This window comes from Oncorhynchus nerka, linkage group LG11 (assembly GCF_034236695.1).
Source record: "Oncorhynchus nerka isolate Pitt River linkage group LG11, Oner_Uvic_2.0, whole genome shotgun sequence".
In the NCBI taxonomy this organism is placed as follows: Eukaryota; Metazoa; Chordata; class Actinopteri; order Salmoniformes; family Salmonidae; genus Oncorhynchus; species Oncorhynchus nerka.
The window spans coordinates 46817913-46836527 of record NC_088406.1 but is presented as its reverse complement, the minus strand read 5'-3'; the positions used below and the strand labels follow the sequence as shown (position 1 = coordinate 46836527).

At 43.4% G+C, this 18615-nt stretch overlaps 1 protein-coding gene across 1 annotated transcript; it reads left to right on the top strand.

Annotated features, from left to right (window-relative positions):
* The first annotated feature begins 81 nt into the window (after positions 1-81).
* LOC115136995 (phosphatidylinositol transfer protein alpha isoform-like) lies at positions 82-17575 on the top strand. The gene is made up of 12 exons (XM_029672953.2): positions 82-234; positions 1524-1554; positions 7079-7224; positions 8401-8492; positions 10446-10453; positions 11782-11856; positions 12376-12459; positions 14179-14256; positions 14844-14954; positions 15303-15425; positions 15594-15652; positions 16892-17575. The coding sequence occupies exons 1-11, from the start codon at positions 218-220 to the stop codon at positions 15639-15641; spliced, it is 813 nt and encodes a 270-aa protein (XP_029528813.1). The 5' UTR covers positions 82-217; the 3' UTR covers positions 15642-15652; positions 16892-17575.
* Positions 17576-18615: the final 1040 nt, after the last annotated feature.

Here is an 18615-nt window from a genome sequence, read left to right as displayed (position 1 = left end):
ATAAGGGTGGTTACTCTGTTACTGACTGGAGGTGTGGTCGCCACCAGGACGCCGCGCCCCTTTCGGCGTCTGTCAGGAAGTGAATTAAAGCAAAATAGGAGCGCAAAACCGCGGAGACCGTGGGGCGCAGCGGGTCAAACATACAGGGGCCGATTTGGAGTTTTTACCAGTAAACTAGGAATCTGAATGCTGCATATCCACGGCCAACACTGCAAAAATGCTCATTAAAGAATTGTAAGTAAAAATGTTTGAAAATATATGCTGTTTAGTCAAAACGTGTTGCGCAGGAGAACGATTGATGCGCTGTCATACACAGGCAAACATTGGCAAAATTCATGGGTGACAGTTATCCTGTTCTATTCGTTTATAGTGTTTTCCTCTGTTAGTCTAGTATTGCCTACTTACTGTTTGGGAATTCGAAAAACACATGTGCAAGCTGTCAAGTTTGTCAATGGAGAGGGCTATTGACTGCTTGTTGCCGGTGTCCTCCCTGTATGGACATACTCATACAAGTAAAATATTCATTAACACATTGGCCAAATTGTATTTTCATTTTACCAACATTATTTAATGATCTAAACCTACAAAGTGCCACTTTAACATTGTAACTATAACTTGAATTATAATCCTCCCATGCATCATCAGGCCTACTTAAACACATAGAAGGGTGTGCCTTTATACACTCGTATGCCAAGTATATACTTGCATGCCATGTCATCTAACTCATTGGTTACTAGAGTCAACAACTGCCATATCAACGTGTCATCCTGATGCCTCAAACCTGCCTGTATCAATACCGTATAATTAGTATGGTGCCTGTCTGGGATCCCATTACACCCAGATATGTTATAATGAAATATTCAGGGGTGCTTAGACTGGGAACAAGTGGTGATTATTGCCTATTGTATACGGGCAGAGGATCGGGACAAACCTAATTGTTTTCTGACAGTAGAGATCTACACCCGGCTTCAATTTCCTCCATGACAATATTACAGCTAGCATCAGTAGCATGTTGCAATGTTTATAGTTGGTAGGTAGAGCTGGCCAATATGGTCAAAAATCCATAACGCGACAAAATGCCTGTCTTGATACAATAATGAAAAATAGAACATTCATGTGCACCACATTTTATGATCCTTTAAACTACCGCTACTAGTTTGGTGGTTGTAACCATCTCTTGTCCCATTAACAGTCACCCATATTAGCACATTTATTTTATTTCAAACTTCACATTTCTCTAGTACAGCCTACTTATTGTAATGAATGATATCAGCAAAATGCCTGCGATAAGTGATCCAGTATGGTCGGTATCGATTCATTTTTGGTTTATCGTCCCAGCTCTATTAGGCTAAACTTGTTTTGATTAGCCTACTATTAGAAGTTAATGTCAGAGAATTGTCAGTCGAACTAATAAATCAAGTGATAAGTTAAATGAGCAATGACATTAGTCATGAGCTGCAGGTGTAGTTGGTGTTTAAATGTGTTGTGTTGTAAAGTGACGTTGCGCTCTCTCTCTCTTCTAGTCGAGTCGTCCTCCCCATATCTGTGGAAGAAGTAAGTACTGACTGAGTGTCATTTCTTTGTGTCTTAAACTCTTGCTTCATGTCACAAATCGAGCTGGTTAAGCTACATTCTCGTTTTCTGATGCGACCGTCAAATTGAGCTCAACCATTAGCTAGCCCTATAAATGTGCCGTATACACCAGTGGAACATTCATGGGGCTAACCCATTATCTAGCATGCATATGCTCTTGAGGAATCAGGGCAGTTTGTCTGCATTATGTTCCTCTATCCTTGAAGTTCCTGTTTGCACATGCCTTTTTATGATGATGTGTGTGTGCGGGCAGTTGGCATGGTTTCCCATTATGTTTACATTGGCAGAATATTGGTTGCAGTGGTTAGCTAGCCACACACATTCAGGTCAGACATTGTCCGAAACTATTAGCCATGTTAATTATAACAGAGCACCGTATTCTGACTGAAGCGTAGCAGTTGAAGTCATTCGTTGTGGGTCGTTCCATGTCATTTCAGCAAGCCAGAACACCCACCATCTCCGATTGTTCTGAAATCATTTCTGTAATTCGAAACGGATAGGATTAGCAGTCCCGCAACATTATTTTGTTGAAATATAGTATAATCTCTGAGAAATTAAGCTAATTTATTGCACCCAAATTGGCCAATTTAATTTATATAATATTCAATAAATATAGTACCTGACATCTGATTTGGACCAAACTTTTTTCTAACAATGAGCAAACCATGAGGAATCCAGAGAAATGGTTACACACACCAATCCCATCCCAGTATCAGTTCTCAATGTCTGACAAGTAGTATGGAGCTGCAGCTCTGAGTGTTGTTTCTTCGTCCTATGTAATGTATTCTCAGTGAATTTGTTGATGTTTTTTTCCCCCCCTGTTCAGAGAAATTTGTCATTTAAGTTGTTAGGTTTATGGCCCATCCTACATCCTGGTATTACCAGGTTCTGACCACTAGATGGTGCTGTTCCTGCTATTAGGTGGAGAAAGTTTGAAGAACTTGTTAAAGGGATAGTTCACCCAAATTACAAAATTACTTTGATTTCCTTACCCCTGTAAGAAGGTATGACAGCAAGGAATATTAATCTTTCGATTAACCGAAATGTTTCTTTTTTTAGTTTTTAAACAACGAATTGACTGACGTCGGTTCAATTATTTGAATTCCATTTCGTTCAGTTTTTTGGTTTGAGCTCAATGCGCACATAGCGCTGCAGTTTCTCTTGAGATAAATCAGATCATGCCCGAACTGTGCGACCTAATAGGGAGTTGTAGTTTCTAAAAGACCAATGTTCTACAGAAAACGTGCTTATGTTTGATTTTCACAATTGTATCCATAGAAGGGTCCTTTTGGAGGAAAGATTGTTGAAATATTTGACAATTGTATCTTTATGCATAATTAATTGAAGTTGGAATATTTGTGATATTTTGGCCATACCCAGGCCTCCTTTAATACTCCATAATGTTTAATTTGTAGGTGCTACAAAACAAAAGGTGGTGTCATATGAAGCTTTACTGCTTGCTTTGTAATATGAATAGTATTTTGATTTAAATAACATATTTCTTACATACATGTAGGAATATTAAGTAGGTATATTGAAGAATCTAAACATGCTTATTGAAAATAAACCTTTATGGATTTGGCAAATTTTAAAATATATTGTTGAACACGATATACTCTAGATGCATATCAAAGTTTCAGAGTGGGGTCTCTGCTACTTTTACTTATAAAAATGGATTCAAAATGGTTGGACTCTGCTGATGATGTGCAATGATGCAAGTAAAAGGGGGGCTGTGATTGGTTAAATTGCCTACTATGCCAATTTCTCTGTATAAAATAGGCCATACCTTTAAAACTTCCTTGGCCAGCCAGAGGAAGATGGCCAGATGAGTCACACACACTTAGGGGGACAATAGATGAAACACTGGTTTTACACGTGTTGTCACATTCCTAACCACCCACTTGCGCATGAGACGGAGCCACCAAAATAACTCTATTTGGTAGAGGATGTGATTTTACCCCCCTCTTCCTCCAAACAGAGCTGTTTCACCTGTTGAAAGCATCTCGTCAAATCAGCCCGGTACGCACTACCAACCATACACACTGCACTTAAAACCCCACCACGGGCGCACTAATGCCCTGTAATTGGAAGGCTAGTCTGTGATTTAATTGTCAGTTTGCTGTTGGTTGCTGAGTAGTGTTCATGTGTAGCAAGTGAGTCACCAGTTCCCTGTGAGTCACTAGCTCCCTGACACACAGTGGCCACGTTCCAGCACAACGTTATTGTAGTCACGCTGCACACAGCAGCAAATGGTCTCGTTCCACGTCATCGACTGCTGCTGAGTGACTCAAGGCCTGTGCTGGTGGATGGATGGGGTGTGCTGCCTAGGCTGGGACAGCAGAGTTGGAGACTGTAATCAACCTGCCAAATGTCTTCGACAGAGCTCAACATCCTCATATCACTGGCGAGCAGCCAATGAGGGAGTTGTTGGCAGAGAGACTGTCATCTGAAGGCTATTACAGGATGTTCCTTATGTTTGCTGATAGTCCTGTTATGCTGTTAAACTGTTATGCTGAAGTCGGTGTCTGTCTGGGCTAAATGCTCAAGGAACGTCCGGCGGTGGAAACAGAAAACTGTCCCTGTCCAGGTGCTCTGAGACGTGAATAGTCAGGGATGTGAATGGGGGGAACTGAGTTAATACAATCCCCCTTGTTCCTGAATTCATTTCCCTCACACAATCTCCCCTTACCCATCTGTCTATCGCCTCCTTTGAATTCCATGCTGTCACAGTTACCAGCCCTTTCAAGCTTAACATCCTTATCATTTATCGCCCTCCAGGTTCCCTCGGAGAGTTCATCAATGAGCTTGATGCCTTGATAAGCTCCTTTCCTGAGGACGGCTCACCTCTCACAGTTCTGGGCGACTTTAACCTCCCCACGTCTACCTTTGACTCATTCCTCTCTGCCTCCTTCTTTCCACTCCTCTCCTCTTTTGACCTCACCCTCTCAAATCCCCCCCCTACTCACAAGGCAGGAAATACGCTCGACCTCATCTTTACTAGATGCTGTTCTTCCACTAACCTCATTGCAACTCCCCTCCAAGTCTCCGACCACTACCTTGTATCCTTTTCCCTCTCGCTCTCATCCAACACTTCCCACACTGCCCCTACTCGGATGGTATCGCGCCGTCCCAACCTTCGCTCTCTCTCCCCGCTACTCTCTCCTCTTCCATCCTATCATCTCTTCCCTCTGCTCAAACCTTCTCCAACCTATCTCCTGATTCTGCCTCCTCAACCCTCCTCTCCTCCCTTTCTGCATCCTTTGACTCTCTATGTCCCCTATCCTCCAGGCCGGCTCGGTCCTCCCCTCCCGCTCCGTGGCTCGACGACTCATTGCGAGCTCACAGAACAGGGCTCCGGGCAGCCGAGCGGAAATGGAGGAAAACTCGCCTCCCTGCGGACCTGACATCCTTTCACTCCCTCCTCTCTACATTTTCCTCTTCTCTCTCTGCTGCTAAAGCCACTTTCTACCACTCTAAATTCCAAGCATCTGCCTCTAACCCTAGGAAGCTCTTTGCAACCTTCTCCTCCCTCCTGAATCCTCCCCCCCTCCTCCCTCTCTGCAGATGACTTCGTCAACCATTTTGAAAAGAAGGTCGACGACATCCGATCCTCGTTTGCTAAGTCAAACGACACCGCTGGTTCTGCTCACACTGCCCTACCCTGTGCTCTGACCTCTTTCTCCCTCTCTCTCCAGATGAAATCTCGCGTCTTGTGACGGCCGGCCGCCCAACAACCTGCCCGCTTGACCCTATCCCCTCCTCTCTTCTCCAGACCATTTCCGGAGACCTTCTCCCTTACCTCACCTCGCTCATCAACTCATCCCTGACCGCTGGCTACGTCCCTTCCGTCTTCAAGAGAGCGAGAGTTGCACCCCTTCTGAAAAAACCTACACTCGATCCCTCCGATGTCAACAACTACAGACCAGTATCCCTTCTTTCTTTTCTCTCCAAAACTCTTGAACGTGCCGTCCTTGGCCAGCTCTCCCGCTATCTCTCTCAGAATGACCTTCTTGATCCAAATCAGTCAGGTTTCAAGACTAGTCATTCAACTGAGACTGCTCTTCTCTGTATCACGGAGGCGCTCCGCACTGCTAAAGCTAACTCTCTCTCCTCTGCTCTCATCCTTCTAGACCTATCGGCTGCCTTCGATACTGTGAACCATCAGATCCTCCTCTCCACCCTCTCCGAGTTGGGCATCTCCGGCGCGGCCCACGCTTGGATTGCGTCCTACCTGACAGGTCGCTCCTACCAGGTGGCGTGGCGAGAATCCGTCTCCACACCACGTGCTCTCACCACTGGTGTCCCCCAGGGCTCTGTTCTAGGCCCTCTCCTATTCTCGCTATACACCAAGTCACTTGGCTCTGTCATAACCTCACATGGTCTCTCCTATCATTGCTATGCAGACGACACACAATTAATCTTCTCCTTTCCCCCTTCTGATGACCAGGTGGCGAATTGCATCTCTGCATGTCTGGCAGACATATCAGTGTGGATGACGGATCACCACCTCAAGCTGAACCTCGGCAAGACGGAGCTGCTCTTCCTCCCGGGGAAGGACTGCCCGTTCCATGATCTCGCCATCACGGTTGACAACTCCATTGTGTCCTCCTCCCAGAGCGCTAAGAACCTTGGCGTGATCCTGGACAACACCCTGTCGTTCTCAACTAACATCAAGGCGGTGGCCCGTTCCTGTAGGTTCATGCTCTACAACATCCGCAGAGTACGACCCTGCCTCACACAGGAAGCGGCGCAGGTCCTAATCCAGGCACTTGTCATCTCCCGTCTGGATTACTGCAACTCGCTGTTGGCTGGGCTCCCTGCCTGTGCCATTAAACCCCTACAACTCATCCAGAACGCCGCAGCCCGTCTGGTGTTCAACCTTCCCAAGTTCTCTCACGTCACCCCGCTCCTCCGCTCTCTCCACTGGCTTCCAGTCGAAGCTCGCATCCGCTACAAGACCATGGTGCTTGCCTACGGAGCTGTGAGGGGAACGGCACCTCAGTACCTCCAGGCTCTGATCAGGCCCTACACCCAAACAAGGGCACTGCGTTCATCCACCTCTGGCCTGCTCGCCTCCCTACCACTGAGGAAGTACAGTTCCCGCTCAGCCCAGTCAAAACTGTTCGCTGCTCTGGCCCCCCAATGGTGGAACAAACTCCCTCACGACGCCAGGACAGCGGAGTCAATCACCACCTTCCGGAGACACCTGAAACCCCATCTCTTTAAGGAATACCTAGGATAGGTTAAAGTAATCCCTCTCACCCCCCTTAAAAGATTTAGATGCACTACTGTTCCACTGGATGTCATAAGGTGAATGCACCAATTTGTAAGTCGCTCTGGATAAGAGCGTCTGCTAAATGACTTAAATGTAAATGTACTTGTGCCCACTGAAGTGGTTGCAGCTGTCTGTTAATGTAACTGGTGAACAATGGGGATGATTTAGTCTGTGTAACTGTAGCTCACTCCTCGGTCTTCCTCTCCACAGTACCAAGTGGGTCAGCTGTACTCTGTGGCTGAGACCAGTAAGAATGAGACGGGTGGAGGAGAAGGGGTGGAGGTGCTGAAGAATGAACCCTATGAGAAGGATGGAGAGAAGGGCCAGTACACCCACAAGATATATCACCTGCACAGGTACGATTGGTCCACCCATTCATCGATCTACCCACCCATTCATCCATCCATCTACCCACCTACTCGCAACCACCCACCCACACCACCCACATGGTTAAAACTATGAATTTGAGAGTGGTTACATTTCTCCAGCTCCATCCCTCAGTTTCTGAAAAATTTGTGTGGTGGTCATTTTAGTTCAATCGCAGATTGCCCCTTTATACAGTACATGAAAATCATCATGACATTTTTTTTTAAGCTTTCAAATTATACTGAACAAAAATATAAATGCAACATGCAACAATTTCAAAGATATTATTGAGTTATAGTTCATATAAGGAAATGTGTAAATTTAAAATAATTAATTAGGCCCTAATCTATGGATTTCACATGCCTGGGCATTGGTGCAGCCATGGGCTCCCACTGCGGAACCAGGCCCAGCCAATCAGAATGAGTTTCCCCCACCCCATCAGACGATCCCACAGGTGAAGAAGCCGGATGTGGAGGTCCTGGGCTGCTGTGTTTACATATGGTCTGCGGTTGTGTGGCCTGTTGGACGTACTGCCAAATTCTCAAAAACGATGTTGGAGGTAGCTTATGGTAGAGAAATGAATATTTAATTATCTGGCAACAGCTCTGGCGGACATTCCTGCAGTCAGCGTGCCAATTGCATGATCCCTCAACTTGACACCTGTGGCATTGTGTTGTGTGACAGAACTGCACATTTTAAAGTGGCCTTTTATTGTCCCCGGCACAAGGTGCACCTGTGTAATGATCCTGCTGTTTAGTCAGCTTCTTGATATGCCACACCTGTCAGGTGGATGGAGCCTAGTGGTTAGAGCGTTAGGCCAGTAACCGAAAGGTTGCTGGATCGAATCCCCGAGCTGACAAGGTAAAAAGCTGTCATTCTGCCCCTAAACAAGGCAGTTAACCCACTGTTCGCCGGTAGTGTTGAAGATACAGATCCCTCATGGTAGGGTGGGCTATACAAATAGGGTGAACTTTGAGCACGTCTATCTCCTGAATGTTTTTGCATTTAGGGCCAAAAAATCACTTTCTCACCCCTTCTACCATGGGCAAGCATGTGGAGAGTTTTGTTCAAATAGGTGTGTTCATTTGGGTGCGGTGGATGTGGTCAAAAAGTGATTGAATTCATATGGATCGACCCCATAATAATATCTTCCTTTCTCTCTGCAGTAAAGTGCCAAACTATGTGCGCATTTTGGCACCATCAACTGCTCTTAACATCCACGAGAAGGCCTGGAATGCTTACCCCTACTGTCGGACGGGTAAGTCCCCTGCCCTTTGTTTACCTACCCCTTCTGTAGAGACAGAAGATGTTGAATAATTAACTCGGCCATACATGCTAGCAGCCAGCACTGTGAGGACATGCTATTGGAATCTTTGTAATGTCTGAACCTATAGCCAGACATTAATAGCCAGGGTATTAATAGTGTACAGTGCCTTCGGAAAGTATTCAGACCCTTGACTCTTTCCACATTTTGTTACCTTACAGCCTTACTCTATAATTTATTAAATTAATTTTTTTCCTCATCAACTCACACACAGTACCCTATAATCACAAAACAAAAACAGGTTTTTATATATGTATAATCCCCCCCCTTATTTACATAAGTATTCAGACCTTTTCCTATGAGACCTGAAATTGAGCTCAGTTGCATCCTGTTTCCATTGATCATCCTTGAGATGTTTCTACAACTTGATTGGAGTCCACCTGTGGTATATTCAATTGATTAGACATGATTTGGAAAGGCACACGCCTGTCTATATAAGGTCTCACAGTTGACAGTGCATGTCAGAGCAAAAACCAAGCTATGAGGTCGAACGAATTGTCCGCGGAGCGCCGAGACAGGATTGTGTCGAAGCACAGATCTGGGGAAGGGTACCAAAACAAATTCTGCAGCGTTTGAAGGTCCCCAAGAACACAGTGGCCTTCTTAAATGGAAGATGTTTGGAAACATCAAGACTCTTCCTAGAGCTGGACGCCCGGACAAACTGAGCAATTAGGGGAGAAGGGTCTTGGTCAGGGAGGTGACCAAGAACCCAATGGTCACTCTTGACACAGCTCCAGAGTTCCTCTGTGGAGATGGGAGTACCTTCCAGAAGGACAACCATCTCTGCAGCACTCCACCAATCTGGCCTTTATGGTAGAGTGACCAGACAGAAGCCACTCCTCAGTAAAAGCCACATGACAGCTCACTTGGGAGTTTGCCAAAAGGTACCTAAAGGACCCTGAGACCATGAGATACAAGATTCTCTGGTCTGATGAAACCAAGATTGAACTTTTTGGCCTGAATGCCAAGCGTCGCATCTAGAGGAAACCTGGCACCATCCCTACAGTAAAGCATGGTGGCAGCATCATGCTGTGGGAATGTTTTTCAGTGGCAGGGACTGGGAGACTAGTAAGGATGGAGGAAAAGATGAATGGAGCAAAGTACAGAGAGATCTTTGGTGAAAACCTGCTCCAGAGTGCTTAGGACCACAGACTGGGGCAAAGGCTCACCTTCCAACAGGACAACGACCCTAAGCAGACAGCCAGACAATGCAGGAGTGGCTTTGGGACAAGTCTCTGAATGTCCTTGAGTGGCCCAGCTAGAGCCTGGACTTGAACCCGATCTAACATCTCTGGAGAGACTTGAAAATAGCTGTGCAGCGATGCTCCCCATCCAACCTGACAGAGCTTGAGAGGATCTGCAGAGAAGAATGGGAGAAACTCTCCAAATACAGGTGTGGTAAGCTTGTTGCGTCATACCCAAGAAGGCTCGAGGTTGTAATCGCTACCTAAGGTGCTTCAACAAACTACTGAGTAAAGGGTCTGAATACTTATGTAAATGTGATATTTCCATTTTAAAAGTTTATTAATTTGTAAAAATGTATCAAATCAGTGTTTGCTTTGTCATTATGGGGTATTGTGTGTAGATTGAGGGGGGAAAAACAATTTAATCCATTTTAGATGAAGGCTGTAACGTAACAATGTGGAGAAAGTGAAGGGTCTGAATACTTTCTGAAGGCACTGTGTATGTGTGTATTTGTCTGTCTGTCTGTATATATGTGTGTGCATACATACATACATACATACATACGTCTTATCAGGTTGGTTGGCAGGGAGTTAGCCAATTTCAAGCAAATGTGCTACCATTGAGATATTATTTTGAAAGCATCTGTTCCCCTAAACATTGTTTCTCTCTGTCTCCTCATGTCCATCCCTTCCCCTATTGCAGTTATTACAGTAAGTACTGTTTTCTTCTATACATTTACACATACAGTATGTTGCTGTTTACTTGCACACTATTCAGCTGTAAACATGGTGAAAGAGGAGCTGGTAAACTTGCCTGTCAAAAGGAGAGAAGAGAAGCGGATGGGGCTGACTTAATACTTGGGGCTCCCGAGTGGCACAGCGGTCTAAGGCACTGCATCTCTGTGCTTGAGGCGTCACTACAGACACACCGGTTCGAATCCAGGCTGTATCACAACCGTAATTGGGAGTCCCATAGGGCGGCGCACAATTGGCCCAGCGTCGTCCAGGTTTGGGCGGTGTAGGCCGTCATTGTAAATAAGAATTTGTTCTGAACTGACTTGCCTAGTTAAATAATTAAAGAAAAGAAAGACTGACACTGGTTTCGCCAGCGTTCGTGTGTGTCAGTGGTGTTAAGTACTTAAGTAAAAATACTTTTAAGTACTACTTAAGTCATTTTTTGGGGTGTCTACTTTACTATTTATATTTTTGACATCTTTTACTTCACTACATTCCTCAAGAAAATAATGTACTTTTTACTCCATACATCTTCCTTGACACCCAACAGTCCTCGTTACATTTTGAATGCTTAGCAGGACAGGAAAATGGTCCAATTCGTGCACATATCAAGATAACTGGTCATCCCTACTGCCTCTGATCTGGCGGTCTCATTAAACACACACACTGTTTGTAAATGATGTCTGTGTTGGAGTGTGCTCTGGCTCTCAGTAAATATAAAAAGAAAGAAAAAAAAGAAAATGGTGCTGCCTGGTTTGCTTAATATAAGGAATTTGATTTATACTTTTACCTTTGATGATTTACTTTTGATACTTAAGTATATTTAAAACCAAGTACTTTTAGACTTTTACTCAAGTAGTATTTTAGTGAGTGACTCACTTTTATTTGAGTCATTTTCTATTAAGGTATCTTTTACTTTTACTCAAGTATGACAATTGGGTACTTTTCCCACCACTGATGTGTGTGCTTATGTGACTCTTTCAGCTGTTGTTACTTGTACCACTGCTCTTAGCTAATGTATCCCTTAAGTTGTAATCACTAACAGTCCTTATATTACAGACTCCGTTTTAGACCTGGGTTTGAAATCTTTCAAATCATTTGAACGTTTGCTTTAGCCTACATAGATTACCAGATGGGTGGGGTTTACAGGCTAGGGACTATTCTATTGATTGATTAAGCCGGGCGTGCTCAATCGAGCACAGATCAAGTATTTGACATGATTTCAAATAGTGTTTGAACCCAGTATGTGCTGCTCACTTGAGACTGATCTTGTTCTTATGTATTGCTCTTCCTTCCTCCCACAGAATGAATACATGAAGGACAATTTTCTGATTAAAATTGAGACGTGGCACAAGCCCGACATGGGGGATCAGGACAATGTGAGTGAGCAGCTAATGTCATGAGTCTAAATGCATACCATGTCAGCCATGGACCTCCAGCACATCTAATTCAGTTAGCAGACATCGCTAGTCCTTTAATTCGACCATTTCCCCTTTTACTGTATCTGTCCGACTTCCATTGACGTCCATTGATGTCAGACACTTAATTCCACTGACGTCATTTGTGTCCATTTCACTCACTTTGTGAAAGGATTCAGAAACCCTTCTCTTGTGCATTTTTTTGTTGTTGTTCTCAGACCTGCTTTGTTGGGTATGACACTGAATCAACATTTACACAATGTATCAAAGTGCCCTGTTATCAGGGTTGGGGTCAATTCAATTTCACTTCAATTTCCCTTGAAATTGGATTTAGAATGGCAATTTCAGTTTATTTCCTGAAACGAGTGGATTTAAATTGGCCACAACCCTGCATGTTATACCTGGTCTATGTAGTGACTACTAGAGAGGCATTCTCAGCTCTTGAAGTTGGTAACTTACTATAAATGATTCCCTGCATAGGTACACAGACTAGACCCAGAGCAATGGAAGAAGACTGAAGTAGTCTACATTGACATCGCTGACAAAACCCAAGTGGATGCCAAGGTGAGAGCAGTGGTAGATCTGTGAGAATGTACTAGCAACTTATTATTAGTAATAAGCATGCTTTAAACTCTCTTACTTTTCTAAACCCAGACGGATCAGGGTTGTACTCGAAGGCAGTAAATTGAGGGGGAAAAAAGTGACTGAAACAGGGAGGGACTACCTGAACTAGTTCAATAGAAATTCCCTTACCGAGAAAGCAGGCTTCTGGCAAACAATTTGCGGACAGCTCATATTTTCAAATGAAATTAGTTTTGTGGCCAACTGTTGCGACAAATTTTGAGGCGACTTGTGAACTTCTGGCAAACAATTCCGGGAAACTTGTGGTGAACTTTCTACTATTTGCTGCAAATTTGCTTCAAACTGATTATGAATATGCAAATTAGATTAGGTTTTTGATTTGACTTCTCACAGAGAACTAAACATACTAAATGCACTACAGTGCCTTCAGAAAGTATTCAAGCTGCTTGACTTTTTCCACATTTTGTTGTTACAAAGTGGGATTAAAATGGATTTGTCATTTCTGTCAACGATCTACACAAAATACTCTAATGTCAAAGTGGAAAAATAATTCTAACATTTGTAAAATGTTGTATATCTTGATTAGAAAAGTATTCAACCCCCTGAGTCAATACATGTTAGAATCACATTTGGCTGCGATTACAGCTGTGTCTTTCTGGGTACATCTCAGAGCTTTCCACACCTGGATTGTGCAACATTTTTCTATCTTTTTATTATTTTCAAAATTCTTCAAGCTCTGCCAAATTTGGTTGTTTATCATTGCTAGACAACCATTGTCAGGTCTTGCCATAGATTTTCAAGCAGATTAAAGTAATCCATCTCTAAAAGTGAAGTTTTGCTTTGATGTCAAGTCAGCTCATGTTGCTACCTTAGCTGTTGTGGTAGCTAACATGCTACTGAACAGTGACACTAGCATATTGACATGCATATTATTGGTGTTAGCTAAAAGACAGAAACGGATTCACCTAAAAATGTAAGTTAGCTAGCTAGCTATCACATCAATTGTGAAATTATGAAAGCTATCATCGCTAGCCGCTAGCTAGCCAGTCAGTGACGCTGACAGATTGAATCTGATCTAGCTAGCTAGCAACAAAATGTGTTTCACTCTATCCCATAAAACATGACATTGCTTACCAGGCATCAATTAGCTTAAACTATTTAAGAGTTTATTAGCAAGTTTAATAAGACACTCACCAGACAACTTTGGTAGGTAGCTAGATAGCTTGGTATCCATTTTCCAACAAATGTTTCTTCTCCCTCTGACTGGTCGTCATCAACGGTTTCTCGTCTTGGAACTCAATGTTTAACAGAAATGGCAACAATATTTATTGTTGCCACAGGTTTTCTCTTAATGTTTATGGGTTTGCCACAGATTCAAATACAATCTTGAGCGAATTGTTTGCCAGAAAAAACCTCTGGCGAACAGTTTGCCACTATTGGCAATAAATATTATTGTTGACAAATGTTTCCCGCTGATTCAGCACTAGTGGCAAACATTTGCAAACTTCTGGCAACATTTTGTGGCAAGTTTGAACTTTGCCACAATTTTTGTTGTTGTAGTAAGGCTTAACAATTGTTTTTATTTACAAAATGTTCTACTACGTTTTGCAACGGTGTGCCCTAATGAATATGACCCAGTTACCTGAACAGAATTAAATAAAACACTGTCATCTTTGCATCTGCTCACTCTGCTCCACACAGGACTATAAACCAGAAGAAGATCCTGCCATATTCAAATCAGAGAAAACAGGCAGGGGCCCCCTGGGGCCTAACTGGAAGGTACTACCCAAACCAATATTGCAACATTGTTGTCATATTTTTCACATCAGCTAATTTCACAAGGAGCTGTATCAAGAGTCATACAGTATATTTAGAGAGTTGGGCCAGTGCTGTGTTTGTCTGAACATTCCGAGAGAGACAATTTCACTTCCAGAGTAGCTGCTAAGTGTTAATTGATGCTTCCGCATTGTGCTGTTTATTTCTGATAGTTTTCCAAACCTATGAAGATGTCCAGTGAAAGCAGATATGTAATTTGTTGACACCACAACACAGTACCAACTTGGATACACATTGTCCCGAATGCTAATCGGTAAAAACGTCAGTAAAATTCGCCGATCTGTTTTGTTTGTTTACAACGGGTCATTTCATAGGGAATTGTCAGAGGTGCTCTTGTATTGTTATATCATCCAAATTTCAAAAATAAAGGCGGCCAACGCCATGTTGTTCTAAAATCTGGCCGTGGCACTCTTCCTATACTGTATGGCTCTGGCTGTTTCCATTCTGGTTCTGAAGTTCCATCGGTATGTGTGTCATGAACTATTCTGCCTCTGCATGAGGGTGTAATAACTTTGTCTTTACCTCTGCAGAAAGAGCTTCCCAGCAACACAAACTCTCCTCACATGTGCGCCTATAAGTTAGTCACAGTCAACTTCAAATGGTGGGGGGTCCAGAACAAAATTGAGAACTTCATTCAGAAGGTGCAGTAAGAGAAAGAGACTCGTCAATTATTCCAGTGTTTGCATCATATTCTGTTATGGGGCCTTCATATCACCCACTGTACATGCAAAAAAAATGACTCTGCCGTGAAGAGGAAACCAGTAGACGCGTTTGGCTGAGAAATAAGATATCCGAAGCTGTGCGGTTTCTATGGGTGTGACTAAAGACTAGTTTACAGTAAAGATAAAGGGTTTTCTGTCCTCTAGTGGCCAGACAGTGATTTGCCATAGAAATGTTACTCCAAGTTGCACATCATAAATGCTGATATTAATAGTATTTGTTCCTTGTAATTCTTTAAAAAAACAAATCTTCCCCTCTTTCATTTCCAGCAAGAGAAGCGATTGTTTACAAAGTTCCACAGACAACTGTTCTGTTTGATTGATAAATGGATCGGACTGACAATGGAGGACATTCGACGTATCGAAGAGGAGACCCAAAAAGAGCTGGATGAGGTAATGTACTGTACATTTGTTTGGTCTTTGGCATTCATTAACTCCGAATGAGATGGACTACTGTCTTATCGGTTTTGTCATTAGCTTACGGAAATTTGCTAAATGCTTTGTTGTTGTCCTAGATATCCTACTTATTGACGTGTGTGTCTTTGTGTGTGTGTCTTTCAGATGAGGGTGAAGGATCCAGTCAAAGGGAGTTCTGCTTCAGAGGACTGAGGCTGTGACCCGTGAGTACCTCTGTCTGCTCGTCAGTGGCCGTGTTCAGGGTCGCTTTAAAGCGATTTGCATCCGGAAACAATAATGAGCTTTTCTTATTGGACAAGTCCATGTCGTCCCTCCCTGTATAAGTTCATTTTCTTCCTCTTGGTACGTAATGAACAAGACCCATGAAACGAGGAGCCTGCACCTTACCCCACATGACTCAGCTACCATATTATCAGTGTCATAGTGTAATCGCTCCCATCTCACACACTATATCAGGGTTCCCCAAATGTGGCCCTCTTTTGATTTTATTTGGCCCCCCCCAAAGTTTTCTGAGCTAGAAAAAACGTTTTCAAATGTTTTATCATGTTTTATTTTATTGTTCTACATAAGACTGTAAAAACAACAGCAAATCAGCTCCAAGTGATTTTAATTTTGGAAATGTGTTCCAATGTATTCCCACGCGTAATAGAGATACTTTCTGTGGTTGTATACAAATGTATGCAATGTTTGAAATGATTGTTTTAGTCAAATATATTATTTTCGGGTTTCTTGCGGTGCAGTTGTTTTTTAAAATGTACTTTTTACCCCTTTTTTCTTCCCAGTTTCATGATTTCCAATTGGTAGTTTATAGTCCTGTCCCATCACTGTAACTCCCATATGTACTCTGAAGAGGCAAAGGTCGAGAGCCATGCATCCTCCGAAACACGACCCTGCCAAGCAGCACTGCTTCTTGAAACACTGCTTGCTTAACCCGGAAGCCGGCCGCACAAATGTGTCGGAGGAAACGGAGTACAACTCAGCGTACATGCGCCCGGCCCGCCACAGGAGTAGCTAGAGTGCGATGGGAAAAGGAAATCCCGGCTGGCCAATCCCTCCCCTTACCCGGACGACGCTAAGCCAACCCGGACGACACTAGGCCAATTGTGCGTTGCCTCATGGGTCTCCCGGTCCTGGCTGGCTGCGACACAGCCCGGGATCGAACCCGGATCTGTTGTGACGCCTCAAGCACTGCAGTGCCTTAGACCACTTGCGCCTCTCGGCAAGCTTGTGGCACAGTTATTTTTTCTTTCTGCCCCCTGACCACCCGCTCAAGAAAAAAATTGGCCCGCGCCTAGATCTAGTCAATCCCTGCTCCATACCCTCAAGCAATATGTCCTCTTATTGTGTGCAAGGAAACAAGACGTGTCCATCTTACAGAATTTGCATTTGATAGAAGACTATAATCAAGTCTGACAAATCTTTCTCTCCTTCCACTTTTTCAGATCTGTTACTGCGACACCAGCATCTCTGCCCTGCCCCAGTCCTTGGGAATTATATGGCTGTATGCAGACTTGACCCAAGGCTCTCTTCATCTCTGTCCCAGTCCTCTAAGGTCCTCCTATACTGTCCAGGCAAACCATGGAGAGGCCCCAGCAGCCCAGAGGTCCACAGGCCCCAGCAGCCCCAGAGGGCCATCCCATTCCTAACTAATTAGGTCATTTGTCCATTTTTTTTTTTTATGGGAATTTTGTTTTAGAGTTGTAATGATAGTATTTTCTATTGTCTTAAGTCCTCCATGTGTTTTGTGGACAAAGCTGAATTTGTTGGTTTCTCCTCCTCTCTTTCAAAACACGCTGTCTCTTGTCTCTGTATTCCCCTCTTGGTTACAGTAAATGTTTCTTGCCCGCGGCCAACTGGACAACCTGCATCAGCAGGCTGAAATCCTGTTGTAGTGTTATGGCTTAGGGATTTTTGGGGCAAGGAATATGGAACAATGTACCTGGTCTCTTCTTGAATAGAGATCTGAGTTAAAAAACAAACATATCCTGTACTGTATTTTTCTGTGTTTATTCACAGGTCATTTTCTCTGTTGGATTGTGTAACACTGTTGTGCTTTAATGTTTGGAGCGACATGTAGTTGTTCTATACGACCTATATTATTCAATATTAAAAACAATATATTTATACTCTTTGCATTCTGTGATTGTATTCATTTAATTTGTGCAAGAGAGGTGTTCCCATTTTTATGACATGCTTGATTTTTCTTCACATCCTTTAAGTCAAAGAATTTCACCATATTGCAAAGAAATGGTTTAAAAGATCAAGATAAGTGAATCTCTTAACCCATTGTTCATATGGTTTTTCAAAATGGAACTCTCATCAGCAGTTTCCTAACTAACACATTTTAATCCCATTTATTTTCCCACAAGGTTTATGTAGATCTACAGACATTAATTTAGACCGCAGTTAGACTGACTGAACAGAAGCAGAGACACTAGTTTAGACTGCAGTTAGACTGACTGAATAGAAGCAGAGACGCTAGTTTAGACCTCAGTTAGACTGACTGAACAGAAGCAGAGACGCTAGTTTAGACCTCAGTTAGACTGACTGAACAGAAGCAGAGACGCTAGTTTAGACGTCAGTTAGACTGACTGAACAGAAGCAGAGACACTAGTTTAGACCACAGTTAGACTGACTGAACAGAAGCAGAGACACTAGTTTAGACCTCAGTTAGACTGACTGAACAGAAGCAGAGACGCTAGTTTAGACTGCAGTTAGACTGACTGAACAGAAGCAGAGACACTAGTTTAGACCGCAGTTAGACTGACTGAACAGAAGCAGAGACACTAGTTTAGACCAGTTAGACTGACTGAACAGAAGCAGAGACGCTAGTTTAGACTGCAGTTAGACTGACTGAACAGAAGCAGAGACACTAGTTTAGACCGCAGTTAGACTGACTGAACAGAAGCAGAGACACTAGTTTAGACCAGTTAGACTGACTGAACAGAAGCAGAGACGCTAGTTTAGACTGCAGTTAGACTGACTGAACAGAAGCAGAGACACTAGTTTAGACCGCAGTTAGACTGACTGAACAGAAGCAGAGACACTAGTTTAGACCAGTTAGACTGACTGAACAGAAGCAGAGACGCTAGTTTAGACCTCAGTTAGACTGACAACAGAAGCAGAGACACTAGTTTAGACCAGTTAGACTGACAACAGAAGCAGA

Bases quoted from the DNA above. Each gene is read 5' to 3' on its own strand.
- LOC115136995 (XM_029672953.2), top strand. The intron at 12,460-14,178 runs GTGAGAGCAGTG...TGCTCCACACAG, and splicing joins AAACCCAAGTGGATGCCAAG to GACTATAAACCAGAAGAAGA. The intron at 14,955-15,302 runs GTGCAGTAAGAG...TTTCATTTCCAG, and splicing joins TTGAGAACTTCATTCAGAAG to CAAGAGAAGCGATTGTTTAC.